The sequence below is a fragment of the Cervus elaphus genome, chromosome 12, assembly GCF_910594005.1.
Source record: "Cervus elaphus chromosome 12, mCerEla1.1, whole genome shotgun sequence".
Taxonomy (NCBI): Eukaryota; Metazoa; Chordata; class Mammalia; order Artiodactyla; family Cervidae; genus Cervus; species Cervus elaphus.
In genome coordinates, this window is record NC_057826.1 from 95,070,464 (window position 1) to 95,089,116 (window position 18,653).

General features: G+C 41.8%; 1 protein-coding gene across 17 annotated transcripts in view; it reads left to right on the plus strand.

Annotated features, from left to right (window-relative positions):
* Positions 1-18,653, plus strand: part of LOC122704944 (SH3 domain-binding protein 1-like) — a 90,346-nt gene that overhangs the window by 2,197 nt on the left and 69,496 nt on the right. For 5 of the 17 annotated variants that reach the window (XR_006343986.1, XR_006343985.1, XR_006343987.1 and 2 more), the window contains exons 2-3: positions 334-408; positions 2,299-2,367. The exons of 5 other annotated variants lie outside the window; for them this stretch is intronic. Coding sequence is in view for 1 of the 12 variants with exons in the window: in XM_043920087.1 (XP_043776022.1) it covers positions 2,299-2,367 (69 nt within the window). In the remaining 11 variants the exon portion in view is untranslated. Of the gene's footprint in view, positions 1-333; positions 409-2,298; positions 2,368-14,791; positions 15,867-18,653 lie in introns of those variants that run through there. 7 more of the 17 variants (XR_006343995.1, XR_006343988.1, XR_006343998.1 and 4 more) reach the window with 4 other exon arrangements.

Sequence of the window (18,653 nt, forward strand, 5' to 3'; positions counted from 1 at the left end):
ACAGTGTCAAGAAGGGTCTCAGAACAGGGGAGATGGGTGCAAGTTTTTAGCCCAAAAGGAAGTTATAGGAAGAGGGGAAGATGGTCCAAAGGAGAAAAGAGAGACATCCCTAGTGGGCCAGTGGTTAAGCACCTGTGAATCTGCCTTCCAATGCAGAAGACGCAGGCTTAGTCCTTGGTTGGGGAACTAAGATCCCATGGAACCAGGAGTCAGAGAAAGAAGCTCATCCTCTGCAGGAAGGAAAAAGATGCCAGGGGTGGAGAGGGAAGGGTGGTCACAGAAGGTGGAGAAAAGATAGTGGTTTTCTCATACCATGCATGGCCTTGAGGACAGGGGCTGGCCTCCATCATGTTTGTGGACATCTGAGACACTGCCGCAGCTTCGTAATGACTCCTGAAAGGGAAACAGGTAAGCAGGTTAAATCTCAGGAAAAGCAGAATTATTCACCAGTGTTATGATTTCTAGGTCACTGCAAAGACACTGGTACCCATTTTGTTCCTTAGTCTTTTTAAAAAATGTGTTTCTTGTGAAATGTCCGTATTGCATCTTAAGGATATTTTAAAATAATATCTCTCTCACATGTGGTTTCTTGAAAATGGAGGGTTAAACTAAAATTAAATTTTCCTGAAGTTAATATGGATTTAGTATTCAAGCTTTGGGTTTGAGTCAGTAGTTATTTGTAAGTTTGTCTAATAAGTAAAACAAAAAATGAATGAAAAGGGACACAGGCTGACTAAAAAACTCTGAAGATTTCTTTTAATGGAAAAATTAAAATTCAGTTTCTTTTGGTTTTCCTTTTGCTAAGTCCCTGCTGCTTAATGTTTGATACCCAAAAGAAAACTACAAAAACCTTCCATTGTAAAAATGGTTGCATCCTTTGAAAAAAAAATGTGCTCCAGGGAAGAAATAAGTCATAAGAATTTGTAAGGAGACACAGTCTTTCTTCCCTTGACCTTCTTTCCCTCACGTTCTTAAAATCAGTAGCAATTTTTGAACCAGAGCTTTTTAAAAAAGATTTTTGCAAGTTTCTTGTGCCTTCCCATTGGCCCATGCTTTGACAGGGGGAGGCTGAAGTGTGGAAGAACGTCTGATCATGAGAACTGTGGAGGGGGAGTGGTGGGCAGGACAGGCTGATAAAGATGAAGGAAGTACCGAGAAAAGAAAGTTTGTACCCCAAAGAGAAATTTCTCCTGTTTCACAGATTTTCTTTGGGTCACCCTAAAATGTTTCCCCTCAATTCATCTGCCTTTAATATTCATGTTACGTGAGTGGCCTGCTAGTTATTTGCAAACTTGTCTTTAAAATAATTCTAATTGTTTATCCATGGTTTTCATTTTTACTAACATGAAAGTTCAATATCCCAATGCCCAACTTGGAGTTAAGGTTGGAAATATGCTCCCCCTCCCTAGTTTTCCTCTCTTTTTAACCGATTGTGAAATAAAGCAGAGACGTGATGTACTCTATACACTAGGCAGGGTTTGAGAGTTTTTAATCCAGTGTAAACATAGCAAGTTAATTGAAAAACATCCAGAATATTAAATCGTTTGTCAAACAAACATAGTGTGTCTGACTCAGAGTCACAGTGGTCCCAGCTTTTTTCATTTTATAACAAAACTAGTTTCATGCAATTTCACAGTAGAGATTATTTTTTAGTACTTTTTAAATTTGTAAAAATTTTATTGAAATATAGTTGATTTACAATGTTGTGTGAATTTCTGCTATACAACAGTGATTCAGGTAGACATATACATATTCTTTTCCATTGCAGCCTATCACAGGATACTGAATATAGTTCCCTGCCTACGCAGTAGGATCTTGTTGTTATCCTGACTTCGCTCTTTTCTTTCTTTTTCCACAGTGGCGATTATTACATAAATTGAAATTAAGAAATCTTAACTTGTTCTCACCTACTTGGCCTCAGTTTAAGATCTTATAATATAGGCAGTGCGTGCACGCTAAGTCACTTCAGTCATGTCCAACTCTTTGTGACCCCAAGGACTGTAGCCCGCCAGGCTCCTCTGTCCATGGGATTCTCCAGGCAAGAATGCTGAAGTGGGTTTGCCATGCCCTCCCACAGGGGATCTTCCTGACTCAGGGATCGAACCTAAGTTTCCTGTGTCTCCTGCATTGCAGGCCGGTTCTTTACCGCTGAGCCACTGGGGAAGCCCAATTTAGCAGAGTTACAGAAACAAACTTCCAGCTAAAGAATGTAAGGAATATGTGATAGTTGGATGGGGGCCTGTTGTCACTTCACAGAAGTGTCTCAGTGTTATCTGTCACCACACATCTCTTCCGCAGGGTAGTTTCAGTGATCATACAGGCGTCTCACCCAAGTGGAAAATTCCTGTGCCTGACATGTGCCAGCAGGTAGGTGGGGTTTCAAAGACCTGCAACTGCTTGTATTAAAATTCTGCTGAGACAGAAACCATGCATTGCACACCCCAGAATACTTTTTTTCTTTTGCTCCAAGAAAAGGACTAGTTGAAAGTTAGAACATGTGTGAACTAGGGTAGCAGGGTTTTAACGAAGTTCTGGTATTGCCAGTCACTGTGCGAGAGGACAGCCCAGTAGTACCTTCTCCCTTCGGCTTGAAGCAACTAAGTAAACAGCCCTCATCTCTGGAGTCCAGAGTCAAGGCCACCTGGCCTCATTAGTGGAGTGACTTTACTGGGGTCTGGTGAGCAGACCCTCTCATCTCCAGAGCCACCAAGCCTCCAAATCACTACTTGGAGGGAGGCTGGCAGCACTTGAGTTCTCTCTTAAGGATTCCTGCCAAAGTTTGCAAATTCGGATTCTGCAAGGGACAGACAAGTGATGTAATAGAGCAAGGCAGGCAGATGGAGAGCTGGAGAAAGCTTTTTGTTCCATACAAAGCCCCAGCACGGTGCAGAGAGGCCAGCCCTCTCAGCTCATCTCGTTGTTGTTCAGGGAGGGGGCTCCATGTTGCCAGATCTTTGGATGTGTCAAGAGAAGCCAGGTATTTTTGTAAAATATATTCATCATAAACTATTGGCAACAAATTCAGAAAATATTTTGAGCAGTTTAGAAAGTGTTCAAAAACTTTTTACCTCTTTCAATTCTTTGCTCAAATATTACCTTCTCAATAAGGATTCCCCTGACCACCCTATTGTAAATGACACCCCCTACTCCACTCTGGCCCTTCCTTATTCCCTTTCGCTGCTGTATCTTCCTCTACGGCACTTGTTACTATCCACTAAGGGCATAAAATTTTATCTGACTGCTCTCCTTCTGATGTCCACAATCAGGAACAGTGTCTGACTCTCAGAAGGTTCTCAGGAGCACTACTGGGTAAATGCAGATCTGAAACACAGAGACAGGACTAGGGTAAGGTGAGTGAGGCACCCAGGGTGCAAATTGAAGACACAGAGCTTCAGTGACCACGGAAGTGAGGACCTCCTTAAATTTTTTCATCTTAGATGCCACCCTCTCCTTACCCTAGTCACTGTCATGGTGAGGCAATTGCTACAGTGGTCTCTGATATAATTCTGAGGGCAGAGTGAGAGAGAGGGAAAGGGATTAGAGTGTTTAAAGATTAACATGCTACTGTTATTTTAAACAGTATGACTCCAATGGGTCTCTGATAAGTGCATCAACAGCACAGGTGATATTGACCAAGAATGGTGCAGTGATCTGCTGGTAGGATGCAGATCGTCTGGGGATTAGGAATTTGAGTTTATGCCTTCACCTGCATTCTAACTTAGGGAAATGTAAAACATGATGAGCTCATAGGAAAATTTTCCATCAGCAAGGAGAGACAGAATTGATTTCAGGTCTAAGCATAGGATGACCAGAGTTAAGAGTTCTTATTTACTAAAAACCACTAAAATGTGGAACGAATTGAAAAAAGAATCAATTTCTGCGGAAGAGGCATTACAATCCATTTTCAAATTGTAGTTAAAACAAAACTTTGAGAGAATTCCCTAGAGGTCCAGTGGTTAGCACTCAGCGCTTTCCCTATTAGAGCCCAGGTTCAATCCCTAATCAGGGAACTAAGGTCCTACAAGTCATGCATTACACCACACACACACAAAAAAAAAATTGAATGAAAGAAAATAAACATGAGAAATTTTCCAGTTACTGTAACAAGGGCCAGACAACATTTTTAATATGTAGTTTTCCTGGCTGAGAGGCATGTCATTCTACACTTATACTCAAAGTGTCTGTCCAAGTGACAAGGAACCATAATATGTAGGCCTTATGTAATGGTGAATATTATAGGCTGTTAAGTAGGAAATGCGGACTGAGATTCTGAAATAGAATATCTATCAGGTACCAAAAAGGCTGAGGAGACAAATCAAAATGGAAGTTGCTGAAATTTAATGAGAAACTGTTGGTTTCTCAAGCAGAGTGAGGGACCTACCAAGGGAACTTCCAAGGAATCCACAGTGATCCCTATGGGAGAATCAGCTTTAAGCATCTCCCATGCCAGATAGCATGAAGCCCTTTAGAATGACACCAGTCAAGGAAGAACTTTCTACTCCTTTCCCTCTTCCCTCTAACCCCAAGGACCTACGGGCATTGCTTAGCAGGTTGGTAGTAAGAAAAGGCCCACCACCACCCTTGCTGGAACTCTGCCCTTGCTGGGAGAGGAAATCTAACACTAAATCAAAGAAAGAGTTCTTTGTATTGCGTGGAACGGGGCATCCTCACTATTGCATGGACACTGTTTCGTGACATAAAGTGACCTGAGATGGCCTGTTTCCCAAGAATGAGCGGTAAAGTCATGGAACATGCTGGATTTCATTCCCAGGAAAGGGAAACTGAGCTAATTTTAAAGGGACAGTTGGAGTCAGAGCTCGTTTCCTTTTGATTACCTCTTGTGAATGTGCTTGTTCACTGCACTATACGGAGAATTAAAGCAGGCCCTGCAGTCGTTCTATGGCCGTTCTCTGCCATTATTGTTAAATTACCTAAAAAACATGCTCTTAGGAAGAATAACTAAGAATAGCTTAAAAAGAGAGAAAGGAAGATGATGAGGTATAGTCTTTAGGTGCATTTGTATGGCTGTGCAGTAACTGGGGATCAAGTTTCTTAGTTCAGGCTATGGTAACAGAATACAATCCACAAAGTGTAGTAAACAACAGACGTTTATTTCTCACAGTTCTGGAGACTGGGAAACCCAAAATCAAGACATCTGGTGTCTGGTGGGGGATTCCTTCTGGTTTGCAGAATACCATCTACTAGTCATATCCTCATACCGCAGAGAGACCAGAGCGGAAGCAAATTCGCTCACGTCTCTTCTTAAAAACTCTCTAGTCCCATCTAGGGTTCCACCCTCATGACCTAATTGCCTCCCAAAGTCCTCATCTCCAAATACCATTAAACTGGGGATTAGGGTTTCAACACATGAGTTTTGGGGGCACACATTCAGTCTATAGTAACAAACGAAGGAGCTCAGAGTATAGGTCTCGGAGGGAAGAATGAAGCCAACTAGACCTGGGAGCTTGGTGGTGGGGTCCTCTCCTTCAGAATCCACTCCTCACCAGTTACAAAAGATGAGAGTCTCCCTTGTAAAATAGAATCTATCACTCTTGGTTCATACCTTTCAATTCAGGTGTTGTAAATGAGATTTTGAAGCACAATTAACAAACTCTAGAAAGTAAGATAGTAAGTGATATATTGCTGGATAAGATTAGGAAAATAAAATAAAATCATAGAAATAAAGACTATATGAAAAATTTTTTAAAAAGATGAGAAAGTGGAAGGAATAGAATTTTGGAAGGCAGAGTCAGATCTGCCTCTTAGGGCTCTGTGCATCTCAGTTTCCTCGTTGGTAAAAAGTATGGATATTAATACTGTTTTTAGGATTGTTGGGTGGATTAAATGAGAACATATATGTAAATAAATTGTCTTATACTATGTTGGTTCACAGGCAGCATCCAACAAATGAGAACTATTATTATCAAATGCTAGAAGACTCACCATCTACATTGGGAAAAATTATTTGTATCACTCGTATATTACTTACCTCTGTTGTCATCATCATTATGCAGTGACAGGCTTATGAACATTCTTGCAAAAAGCTTATATTGGAACATATGTGTTTACTTCGTGTAATTTGCTTTCCTTACATGAGTAATACAAGGAAGCATGTAACAAAATACTTGTATAATAGTCAAGGAAAGCCCCCCAAATATACTCCCCTAGAAAATTAGCTCTTTTCAATTTTATTTCACACACTAAAAAAAAAATGTTTGAAGTGTTTCAGTAATAACTTCAGCATTCCTTAAGAAAACTGAAGTGAAGTGAAAGTCGTTCGGTTGTGTTCGACTCTCTGCAACCCCATGGACTGTACAGTCCATGGGATTCTCCAGGCCAGAATGCTGGAGTGGGTAGCCTATCCCTTCTCCAGCTGATCTTCCCAACCCAAGGATCGAACCCAGGTCTCCCGCATTGCAGGCAGATTCTTTACCAGCTGAGCTACCAGGAAGCCCTTTAAGAAGATTAGGAGAGCTGTTCTAAAATGATTGATTTTTATGTCTTTAAAAGGGAAAAGCCTAGTTTATTTTTGGAGTGTGGAAACCTACCCTAATGCAGCTAATGTAATAACTTCTAATGCAAACAGTCTTATGACTTTGTTTTGTCTTTGCCATCTCAGTAAATATTTGTGGGGCCTGGCAAACTAAATTGCGCTGATTTCCCAGAGTCCCAGGAGATAATGGGAGACTTTTTTCTTTTAAATGAATGTCTATAGTTCTCAAGAGTTTCAATAAAATATAACGCAAGCTGTGGGTAATATAAAACAGCTATCCTCAATCCATGTACCAGTAAGTTAGTAGCATTGCATGCAATCAGTCAATAAAAACGGACGTTCAGATTCTGGCCCTTTCTTAACCAGTGTGATGTTGTGATCTTGATAGAGGTTACATAAATTTTTATAGGTAGACATGTGAGGACTGACATTAGGCTGTTCATGTATGTACCCCATGAATACATAAGTCCCTTATTATCAATAAGCCATCCCTTTGTGAACCTACATTGTTCTGGGGACTGTTCTCCTGAAAGCTCAGGTTCTGGGTCCCTCAGTGAAGAACTAGTGTCTTTGTGAGCCCAGAGTGGGGATCCTTTGAGAATGCAAGAGCAGGACATACAGTGTTTGAAATTTTACTTTCTATTACCCAAACTGTATTTAATTTTAGTGGTAGTTACATGTATATCTGCACATTTGTCAAAACTCACTGAATTTCTAAAGGCATATGCTTTATTATATTTATAAGGACCTCCAAGGTGACTCAGTGGTAAAGAATCTGTGTGCTAGGCGGGAGGCTCAGGTTTGGTCCCTGGGTCAGGAAAATTGCCTGGAGAAGGAAATGGCAACCCATTCCAACATTCTTGCCTGGGAAATTCCATGCTTAAAGGAGCCTGGCTGGCTACAGTCCATGGGGTCGCAAAGAGTCAGACAAGACTTTGCGACTAAACAACAATACCTCAATAACATTGATTAAAAGTAATTATGCTCCAATCAGATTATTGAAAAGTAATAATTGACATAAAAAAAAAAACCTTCAGTGGCTCCCATTGGACTATGAGATTAAATTCACACTTCTAAAGATATTTAAAGCTCTCTGTTACATGGTTGAAGATCCTCTGGAGGAGGGGATGGCAGCCCACCCCAGTATTCTTGCCTGGAGAATCCTATGGATGGAGGAGCCTGGTAGGCTACAGTCCATAGGGTCACACAGAGTCATACACGACTGAAGTGACTGTATGTTATGTGTGCATGTATGTTATATGGTTGCAAGCTACCTGCAGCAAAGGTTTTTAACCTATTTGGTGTCATGGCCACTTTTGATGGTCTAGTGAAAACTATGGGCTCCTTCTCAGAGTAATGTTTTAAAATGTGTAAATAAAACACATATGAGTATAAAGGAAACCATTTAGATGGAATTTATATCAAAATATGTATCAAATTTTTTATATAGTAAGATATTACTTCTTCATTAACTCATTAAATGACTAGATCTGGCTTAAGTCTCATAACTACTGTAATGTCAAAGTATTGAACATAGACAGTAGTTTAAGATTGGTATGTGAAATCTGCAACAACTATTGATATGTGGAATCATCTGTGAATTTATTGGTGACAAAGTCACACATACTGCTCATACAATTTCATTCAAATACAAAAGGGAAGGAAATGCTAAATTTCAGCTAGAAGTTAGTGAAAATAAAAGTGGATTTTTTCCCCCATCAAATTCCCCCTTTTCCATACACCACTCCCCAGACTCTCTCTGCCTTAATTCCAGGTGATGATCTCCTGCCTGTTCCCTTGTTCCCCGACAAGCCCTCAGACACTCTCTACTTTAGTAAACAGGGTTCATCCCCTCCTAAAACCTATAGGACAGCAGCTAACACAAGTATGCGAATGCTAAGTCAGACAGTGGAGAAGGATGATGGATACACAGTCCATGTCCTTCCTCAGGGCATTCAAATACAACGTTTGTTTTTGGGGAAAAAAAAATACAATAATGTGCCAGCCAAGGGAAGATTAGTGCAGAGTTGGCCAGTGTACAACTGCTGCTTGATCAAGCAGAATGAACTGCCTGTTCTCCTCTGCCTGCGCTCCCACCGCCTCACCAGGGAGCTTCACTTGCGTAGAAAGTCCTCCCCTGCTAATCTCTGTCAATCAAAATACAGCTAGTTCAGAGGCTGGCATTTCCTGCTTCCCCTAGCTGGCATCATCTGACCTCTTTCTCTCTTCCCAGAACACTTGGTTCAAATCTTTTTTTTTTCAAACAGAGGTGCCATTTGGCGTTGTATTGTGGTGACTGACGTCCACACTCATCTTCTGTCATCCATCCTAAGCCTGAGGGATCATGCCCCCCGTGTCTGTTTGCATCTCCCCTGGTACCTGTACTCTGGTGCACGCAGAGCCGTGGGGACCAGTGGATCAGACTGATCGCCCTGGGCCAGCCTCTGCCTCCCCCGCCCCTCTCCCTCACATCTTGGTGTCTTTTACTGATGGATTCTGATGCTTCCACTGCTGGAAACAAAGCCCTGACAGATTTCTCTTTCCTGGAAGGGCCTACCATAGAGCCGCAAAACCCCCGGCCAGAAAAGTAATTGATGTCCTTTAAAGCCTTCCTCCAGAAATTCACTCAATCATTCATTCAGGTCCTCTCTCATTCCCCTTAAAGGCCAGGTGAGAGCTTACTGTCTGAAATACGTCAGCTGGGGACTGGCAGGATATACATATGTGATGCACGTTTGTGAAACTGTTTCTTAGTAGCCTAGAGACAAGGACATTAATGCTTCTTCATGAAAGGCACACATTCCTCCTCAAATGAGGTGGAGCTGTCAAAGCAGCATCCTATGATTTATATTTTATTTTTAAATTGAAGAAGTGAAGTGAAGTGAAAGTCACTCAGTCATGTCCGATTCTTTGTGACCCCATGGACTATAGAGTCCATGGAATTCTCCAGGCCAGGATACTGAAGTGTGCAGCCTTTCCCTTCTCCAGGGGATCTTCCCAACCCGGGGATTGAACCCAGGTCTCCCACACTGTGGGCAGATTCTTTACCAGCTGAGCCACAAGGGAAGCTCAAGATTACTGGAGTGGGTAGCCTATCCCTTCTCCAGTAGATCTTCCTGACCCAGGAATCAAACCAGGGTCTCCTGCATTGCAGGTGGATTCTTTAGCAGCTGAGCAATCAGGGAAGCCTCTTTAAATTGAAGTATAGTTAATTTACAGTGTCATATTAGTTTCAAGTGTACAGTAAAGTGATTCATTTATATGTATATATATTCTTTTTCAGATTATTTTCCATTACAGGTTATTACAAGATAATGAATATAGTTCCTTGTGCTATGCAGTAGGTCCTCCAGGTTTACCTATATTATATATAAATACATCCTTTAAATACATGTAAATACGTTAGGGCTTACCTGGGGGCTCAGACAGTAAAGAATCTGCCTGTAGTACAGGGAATCCTGGATCAGGAAGATCTCCTGGAGAAGGGAATGGCTACTCACTCTAGTATTCTTGCCTGGAAAATTCCAAGAATAGAGGAGACTGGGGCTATAGTCCATGGGGTCGCATAGAGTTGGACACAACTGAATGATAACACACAAACACAAACATGTTAACCCCAAATTCCTAATTTGTCTTTCTCCTCACCCTGCTATCCTCTTTGGTAACCATAAGATTGTTTTCTATGTCTGTGAATCTGTTCCTGTTTTGTAAATAAGTTCATTTGTATCATTTTTTAGATTCCACAAGTGATATCATATATTTGTCTTTCTCTGTTTGACTTCACTTAATATGATTTCATTCTTTCATATGGCTAGGTAATATTCCATTGTATATGTATACCACAAGTAGCATCCTATTAATTTGGTCGGTCAGCAGTGCCCACGGCCCCACGGAATATCCATAGTTATGGTCTCTGTGAAGCTACATTTAAAAACATGAAAAACAATAGAATATGAGTTTGTATCCTGGCTTTTAATATTATTTGCAGTGTGACCTTGAGCAAGCTGTTGAAGATATTTAAGCCTCAGTTTTGTCATCTATAAATGTGGATGGTAAAAACGTCTACCCCTTAGGGTTGTTCGATGGCGAGATGAGTTAATACATGTACAGCCCTTACACCAGTGCCTGGCACATGATAAGTGCTCCATGAACCCCACACGTGTTCACTAAGACAACACGCCTCCCATGCATCTATTTTTTATTAAGTACTTCTATGGGCTAAGCACTGGGCTAGGCATTAGGGATTTAAATCTAAACAAAACATCGCTTTATCTTCAAGGAGCTCATGGCATAATGTAAGGTTTTTCAACCTGTAGACTGGAGATTCCTTAGGAAACCTTTTTCTGAGAATCTATTTGTTCATCTGACTGAGTAAATAATCTGCCTTAGATATATATGCTTTATTTTAAAAGTGTATATAGTTACTTTAGGATTAATAATTGTTAAAATTATTTAGAAGGATTCATTTCATATTTTTTTGTCATTACACATCATCTCAACCCATATGAGGGGAACAAATGTGATCATGTGATGGTGCCCAGCATATTTTTAGAGGATATTAAAAATAGCTTCTTGTGGTCAAGCTGGCTGCATCTACTGAGTAGATGGTACGTTTTGATAGAAGCCCAAACCATCCCGTCTGCTTAGGCCTAGAGGGAATTCTGCCCCTGCCAAGTGGCAGTCAGTGCCAAGATACTACGTGGGGGAGACTCTCAGGGAATACTTAGTCAAAAGTTTCCAGGTGCTCCCCCCTAAATTGGGAACACTTCACAAAGAAGAAAGATATAGAGGGAAACTCGCAAACTGACTCTACAAAGAGGGCTTCTGTTTAGGGAGTTTCTGTTTCTCTGGTCCAGCTGAAGTGGGAAAAGGTCTCCAAGATGACGAGGAGCAGCCCGTAGTTGCTAATGCTGGATTTCTGTGGATGCCTCTCGGATGTGGCTGCTGGTGGAGTCCCCGCAAACTGATGGAGGTGGCAGAGAGGCATATAATTGCCTTCTTCACGCTGCTGTTCTGCTACTGTAGAAATTACAGAATTGTTTGTGGCAGTTGCTGACCAGCAGGGTTTTTTTAGATCATCTCTTTTTGTGATTGATCGTATAGGGAGGTGGAGAAGCATCAGTGAGTTGGACTCTGATCCGTGTCGCAGTTTGAATTTTCAGTCTTGGCAGTCCTCCTCGGTAAAGTCTTTAAAAGACTGCAATGACTATTCTGGCAAAATTAGTGGGAACTACTGCCAACACTAAGAAACTCCTACCAGCAGAGACTGGATGAGAACCTCCTACCTTGTTCTTTACAGAGTCCCATGCCTTAAAGTAGTTATGGTGCAATGTTCCCTTAGAGAGGAGAGCATTAATATTTACTTTCTGGTCCAGAGCAGAAGATCGGTACACTTGGCTTGCAGACAAGTCTGGGTGATCTTTTGGTTGTTATATCATTCTCAAGCCATGAGTTGATCTCCATGGAAAAAAGAGGCTCCCCACTATGGGTTGTTTTGCTTTGTTTGACTTTTGTTTTTCTTGCCTGGGAACTCTTGTCTTTAGTTCCTCCCAGAAAAACTAATTCAGCGCCAACTTTACTGGCTCACAGTAGCAGACACTCGGTCCAGATCTGTTGACTGACTGAAGAGGTGCTCATTCACACAGCAGTTAAACCTCCACCTGAGCCAGCCTTCCTGAGCCACGGGCCCACCCCTGAGGGGTTTTCTTCTGGGCCCTTAGGTTCTTTTACTGAAAAAGTTGTTGTGGGCTTGATGAACAGGTGGGATTGTTTAGTAGTTAAGAGCATCAGCTTTGCAGTCAAACAGCACCTACATGTGATTTTGGGCTCTGCAAATAACTAGATGGGTGATCTTGAACAACAAACTATTTGAGCCTCAGTTGCATCTTTGTGAAAATGTGCTGAATAAAACTTACCTCATAGAGTTGTTGATAGAATTAAATGAAATGAAGCAGATTTTCCCAGATTTCAGTCATTTGCAACTTACCCATACAAAAATGGCCTGTGTGATTTTTGCCATATTTAAATACCACCTGTACTATGATTCCTTTAATACTTTCTTTAAATTAACTTGGTTTTTAAGACAGATTAATTTTAAAAGATACATGGATATTCATCACCTCCCTAGTGATAGAAAATAAATGTCATGGAGACTAAACAATATTAAGTTCCAGCTTAATATTTATACCTCCTAAAGTCTCTGACCTAAGGTCTTCTGTCTTTGTTAGGAAGATTCCTGTCATGTGTTAAAGACATATTAGCCCCAGACTGACACTTTATTTTTCCTTTAATTGAAAGAACTAAAAAATGATCAAGAAGGAATAGCATTTTCACTGTTTGATTCCATGTAACTTGATACCCTGCATATTTTGTCTCAGATATTGCCAATGGCAATCACATTTTGGAAAGCTGAGCTAAAATTTGCGAAAATGTTGTGTTTCCAAGTGAAATGATAGAGACACCTTGAAAACGCAGCTGCACTGGGTCCCATGCAGGCACAATATCCACTCAGAAAGTACAGTTTGGCCAGAGAAAAGAGAAAAGGAAAGTCTGCTGGGGGTTCCCTCTGACTGTCGCATGAGTTTCTATGAAGGACTCTGAAGTCAATGGTAGACCCCACTGTGGTGCCTCAAATCAAGAAATCACTGCTGGCCTTAGGGGAGGTTGTGAACCTTTGCTCGTCTGCACAGCTCACAGCCAGGAGTGGTGGTGTGCAAATAATGGGGACACTGGAGAGCGAGAAGCACCTTTTGACAAATCCCATCTTGGTCTCCACTTCCTTGGAGTCTGTTGTGGGCTGAATAATCCGCACGCCTCAAAATGTGACTGTACTTGGAGAGGGGTGTTTAAAGAGGTAATTAATAGCAGCCATTCTGACTGGCGTGTAATGGTACCTCATTGAGGTTTTGATTTGCATTTCTCTGACAATGAATGATGTTGAGCATCTTTTCATGTGTTTGTTAGCCATCTGCATGTCTTCTTTGGAGAAATGTCTGTTTAGATCTTTGGCCCATTTTTCGATTGTGTTATTTATTTTTCTGGAATTGAGCTGGAGGAGTTGCCTGTATATTTTTGAGATTAATTATTTGTCTGTTTCTTCATTTGCTATTATTTTCTCCCATTCTGAAGGCTGTCTTTTCACCTTGCTTTAGTTTCCCTTGTAGTGCAAAAGCTTTTAAGTTTAATTAGGTCCCATTTGTTTATTTTTGCTTTTATTTCCAATATTCTGGGAGGTGGATCATAGAGGATCTTGCTGTGATTTATGCCGGAGAGTGTTTTGCCTATGTTTTTCTCTAAGAGTTTTATAGTTTCTGGTCTTACATTAAGATCTTTAATCCATTTTGAGTTTGTTTTTGTGTATGGTGTTAGAAAGTGTTCTAGTTTCATTCTTTTACAAGTGGTTAACCAGTTTTCCCAGCACCACTTGTTAAAGAGTTTGCCTTTTTTCCATTGTATATTCTTGCCTCCTTTGTCGAAGATAAGGTGTCCATAGGTACGTGGATTTATCTCTGGGCTTTCTATTTTGTTCCATTGGTCTATATTTCTGTCTTTGTGCCAGTACCACACTGTCTTGATGACCACTCCTGGGCATACACACCAAGGAAACCAGATCTGAAAGAGACACATGTACCCCAATGTTCATCGCAGCACTGTTTATAATAGCCAGGACATGGAAGCAACCTAGATGCCCATCAGCAGACGAATGGATAAGAAAGCTGTGGTACATATACACAATGGAATATTACTCAGCCATTAAAAAGAATACATTTGAATCAGTTCTAATGAGATGGATAAAACTGGAGCCCATTATACAGAGTGAAGTAAGCCAGAAAGATAAACACCAATACAGTATACTAATGCATATATATGGAATTTAGAAAGATGGTAATGATAGCCCTATATGCAAGACAGAAAAAGAGACACAGATGTATAGAACAGACTTTTGGGCTCTATGGGAGAAGGTGAGGGTGGGATGATCTGAGAGAACAGCATCAAAACATCTATATTATTAAGTGTGAAACAGGTCACCAGTCCAGGTTGGATGCATGAGACAAGTGTTCGGGGCTGGTGCACTGGGATGACCCAGAGGGATGGGGTGGGGAGGGAGGAGGGAGGGGGGTTCAGGATGGGGAACACACATAAATCCATGGCTGATTCATGTCAATGTATGGCAAAAACCACTACAATATTGTAAAGTCATTAGCCTCCAACTAATAAAAATAATTGGGAAAAAAATAAAGAGGTAATTAAGGCAAAACGAGGCAGGTAGTCCTAATATGACTCGTGTCTTACAAGTAGAGTTTAGGACCCAGACGTACGCAGAGAAGGACCGTGTGAAGACACGGAGTAGACAGTCATCTCCGAGCCAAGGGCTGAGGCCGCGGAGGAAACCAGCCCCGCTGATGTCTTGATCTTGGACTTCTGGATTCCAGAACTGTGAGATGATGCATTTCTGTTGTTCAAATCACCCATTCTCTAGAACTTTGCAGTAACAGCACTAGCAGACTAAAAGAGTCAGTGCTTCCCCTTTGGACGAAGGGGATAAGGGCTGATTAGCTCATCACTCATAGACAGTGACATCCAAGCTCATAGACTGGCTGGTATGTCAGAGAGAGCCAGGCTTATTTGACTTTTTACATATGTTTTCTCATTACTGTGCTCTCGATCCATCCATCAAAATTCCTCTTTGGCGGGGTGGTGGTGGGCGGGGGGGAGAGCAGGTGGTTTAGAAAAGACTAATTTTGTCAGCTTAGAGGACAAATTTTAGTGAAGTTATAATCTTGATAAGATTTGGATTGTCTTAAATGTCAAAGCAGAATTCTGTTTCTAAGCCTGTTCAAGGTCCAGATAAACTGATTTTCCCTATTTTGACCTTTTCATTATTTTTATTCCTTAAGCACAAAAACAGCATTTCAACATTGTTGCAACGATGTCTTGTGCATCAGTTCTGATGTGACATTTACCCATTTATCATGTTTGTGTCCTTTCCCCTTCCCACTATGTCCTCGCTCCTTTTTATCATCATTGTATCAAGCAAAGGCTTTAATTCAAGTTCTTACACCATCTTCCCACCACTCTTGTGCATTTCTGAGTGTCCTTGGCGTGTATAAAATTCAACTAAATTGTCAGTTCACAGTTGTGTTCATTAAGTTTGTTATATATTCTTCCTACTCATGGTGTACTCAAAGAGTGCAGCACAGCCAGGGTCTCACAGACTCTCCTCTCTAGAGCAAAGCGGAGCTTCTCTTTGTGCCTGCCTATCTTTGTAAATAGCTCCAAAAATTCTGACTGTCCCTAATTAACTTGTAAAATGTTTGCCATTGTACATTCTGTCTCTTGAGAAAAGCTCTCCTGGTTTCATGGGTTCAAACAAAGTTCAGTTATGACTTCTTTGAATATCATCTGTAATCACAAACATTGGCCAGAAGGCCCAGTGCTTGGAAAGGTCTTAAATGCTTCCAGATCCCTACTTGGTGAGTTGGTTAGGAAGATGTTTGAACATTTTATGGAAGAATAATGAAAGTGTTTTGAGGCCCTTCATCCAACCAGTTTATCTAGAAGTAATGGGTGAGTGTTGGAGATAAGTGACATGTCTCATTGTTAGCCACATAGCACGTGCTAGAGGAAAGGAACAAGACAAAGAAAGTTCTAAGACCCCTAGGTGAACAGTGGATCACTCACATCCTCAGAGCCTGTGGTGAGTGAGTGTGACCTGCTAGTGGCAAGATGAGACCTGCGTGTTAGAAACCCCTAGTGTGAATAGCATCTGGGGAAGGAGACGCTGATTATTCACTGCTCTTCTGTGTTTTGTTTTTTGTGGTCACTGTTTCTTCTTTGGGAATAAATCCCTCCCTCTTAGAGTTTTTCCTGGCCTGATTTCAGGGCCTACCTCTTCGTTATACAGTATGTTGTGATTTGTAAGTTTTCGTGAGGGATCAGCCTGTAAATAGAGCTTTTGTCCTGTTTGAAAATTTCTGTGCAGTTAGAATTTAGAAAATCTGCTGGAGAGGAGGCCAAAGGCAGTCTCTGAGTTCTGATCCCTCTATTTTTCACGCATCTTGGGTTGTTATTGTTGTTGTTCAGTCACCCAGTCATGTCCGACTCTGCGACCCTGTGGACTGCAGCACGCCAGGTCTCCCTGTCCCCCACCATGTTCCGAGTTTGCCCAAGTTCATGTTCCTTGCATCGGTGATGCCATCCAACCAACTCCTCCTCTGTCACCCTCTTCTCCTTCTGCCCTCGGTCTTTCCCAGCATCAGGGACTTTTCCACTAAGTCAGCCATTCACATCAGATGACCAAAATACAGGAGCTTCAGCTTCAGCGTCAGTCTTTCCAGTGAATATTCGGAGTCGATCTCCCTTAAGATTGACGGGCTTGATCTCTTTGCTGCCCAAGGGAATTGCATGAGTCTTCTGCAGCACCACCACTCAAAGGCATCAGTTCTTTGGCATTCTGCCTTCTCCTAACCATGTGTGACCACTGGGAAGACCATTTTGACTACATGGACCTTTGTCAACTGAGTAATGTCTCTGCTTTTCAACACACTGTCTAGGTCACCGTGTAGGAAAAGTCTAATATTTTTTTCTTCCCTCTTAACTCCTCATTTCTCCCCTTCATAACCGTGTGATTCATAGGAAGTGAGGCTGGGTGTGCTTTCCTGAATGCCTGTGTCTACCCTTGGAGACAAACACACTAGCATGTGAACACAGCCACAGCAGTGTTTTCCATGTTGAATTTGTCTAGCGTGACCATTTGTCAATCAAACTTCTGCCCTGTTTCTGCACATTTTAAATTAATGGTGAGGGTCACACCCTGACTGTCTGCTGTGCTCTCCTCCTCGTGTCCCTGCTTCTGCACGTTTGCTTGCCCACAGCCTCACAGCCTGGGTCAGATTTAGTACAGCGAGACAGGCCTCACAGGAAACACTCTAGGGAAAACAGTGTAGTCCTCGGTGCTCCAAGCCATATCCGGTCTTAATCTTTAGCTGGATCTTTGAGCTGCATTAATGCTAAAATTTTTCCTTATCGTTTCAGTCTCTCTGTCTTTCCATCTGTTTTCTCTTTGTGTCCAGTGTTGCTACCAGGAGAATGCAACTCAAAGAAAACTCTTCCTGAGGATTTTTAAGTTATAAATACTATTAAAAAGACAGACAGACACAGCACCCTTGTTAGTGTCTTTACAGCACTTTCAAAGTTTATGACAACAGAGCCTCCCAGAACAACCCGGGAGCCTGGGCTCCAAGCCCTCCTGAGAGCAGGTTGGGTTTCTGTCTACCAGAAAAGGAGACTTTTCCCCTCCTCTCTTATCTCCAGGCTCAATTTTCTAAACAGCTTCTTCACCTATAACCTTCTGTTGTAGAAGACAGACTGGTTAGCTAGGAGTGAAGAGACATCTTTACACATCAGATGTGTAAAGTCTTATTCTTGCCCATCATGTTTATTCCCCTTCTTTATCACATGCATGACACCAGAAATCATTCACTCACAGACAGACGTTCGTTGAGGAGGGGCACTGTTTTGGACTTCAGATACCTTCCTGAGCAGGTCAGACAGGGCTCCTGATCTCACCCGTTCACACTGTAGGTGAGTGCACCGAACAATTCTCTGAGGTGTCACAGGGCTTCCTTCAAGAGGGTCCCGAGAGACTCTGCGGTGGTCCATCACAGTCCCACGGTCTGGAGCTCATGTCCTCTGCTTGAATACCGGCTGACCCGTGACTGCCAACAGTAGAATGTGGCCAAAGTGAGAGAATGTCACCTTCTAGGCAAATAGCGTAGGGGCTCCCTAGAGCAAGAGAATCAGGCATGACTTTCCTGACATAACAGAAGCCATTTTTGTCCTAAGCCATTATGTGATCTAAGCTTGAACACAATGCTTGCCCTTGAACAGATAATGATCTTAAGGGAACAAAGCAGGTTCTCAACTGGTGCTAGTGGTAAAGAATCTGCCTGTTAATGCAAGAGACGCAATCCCTGGGTCAGGAAAATCCCCTGGAGAAAGAAATAGCAACCCACTCCAGTATTCTTGCCTGAAAAATTCCATGGACGGAGAAGACTGGCAGGCTACAGTCCATGGGGTCACAAAGTGTCAGACAACTGGAACCTAAGAAATGATGTTATTGACCTTTTCTGACCCTTGTAACTTCATTAACTAAAGCTTA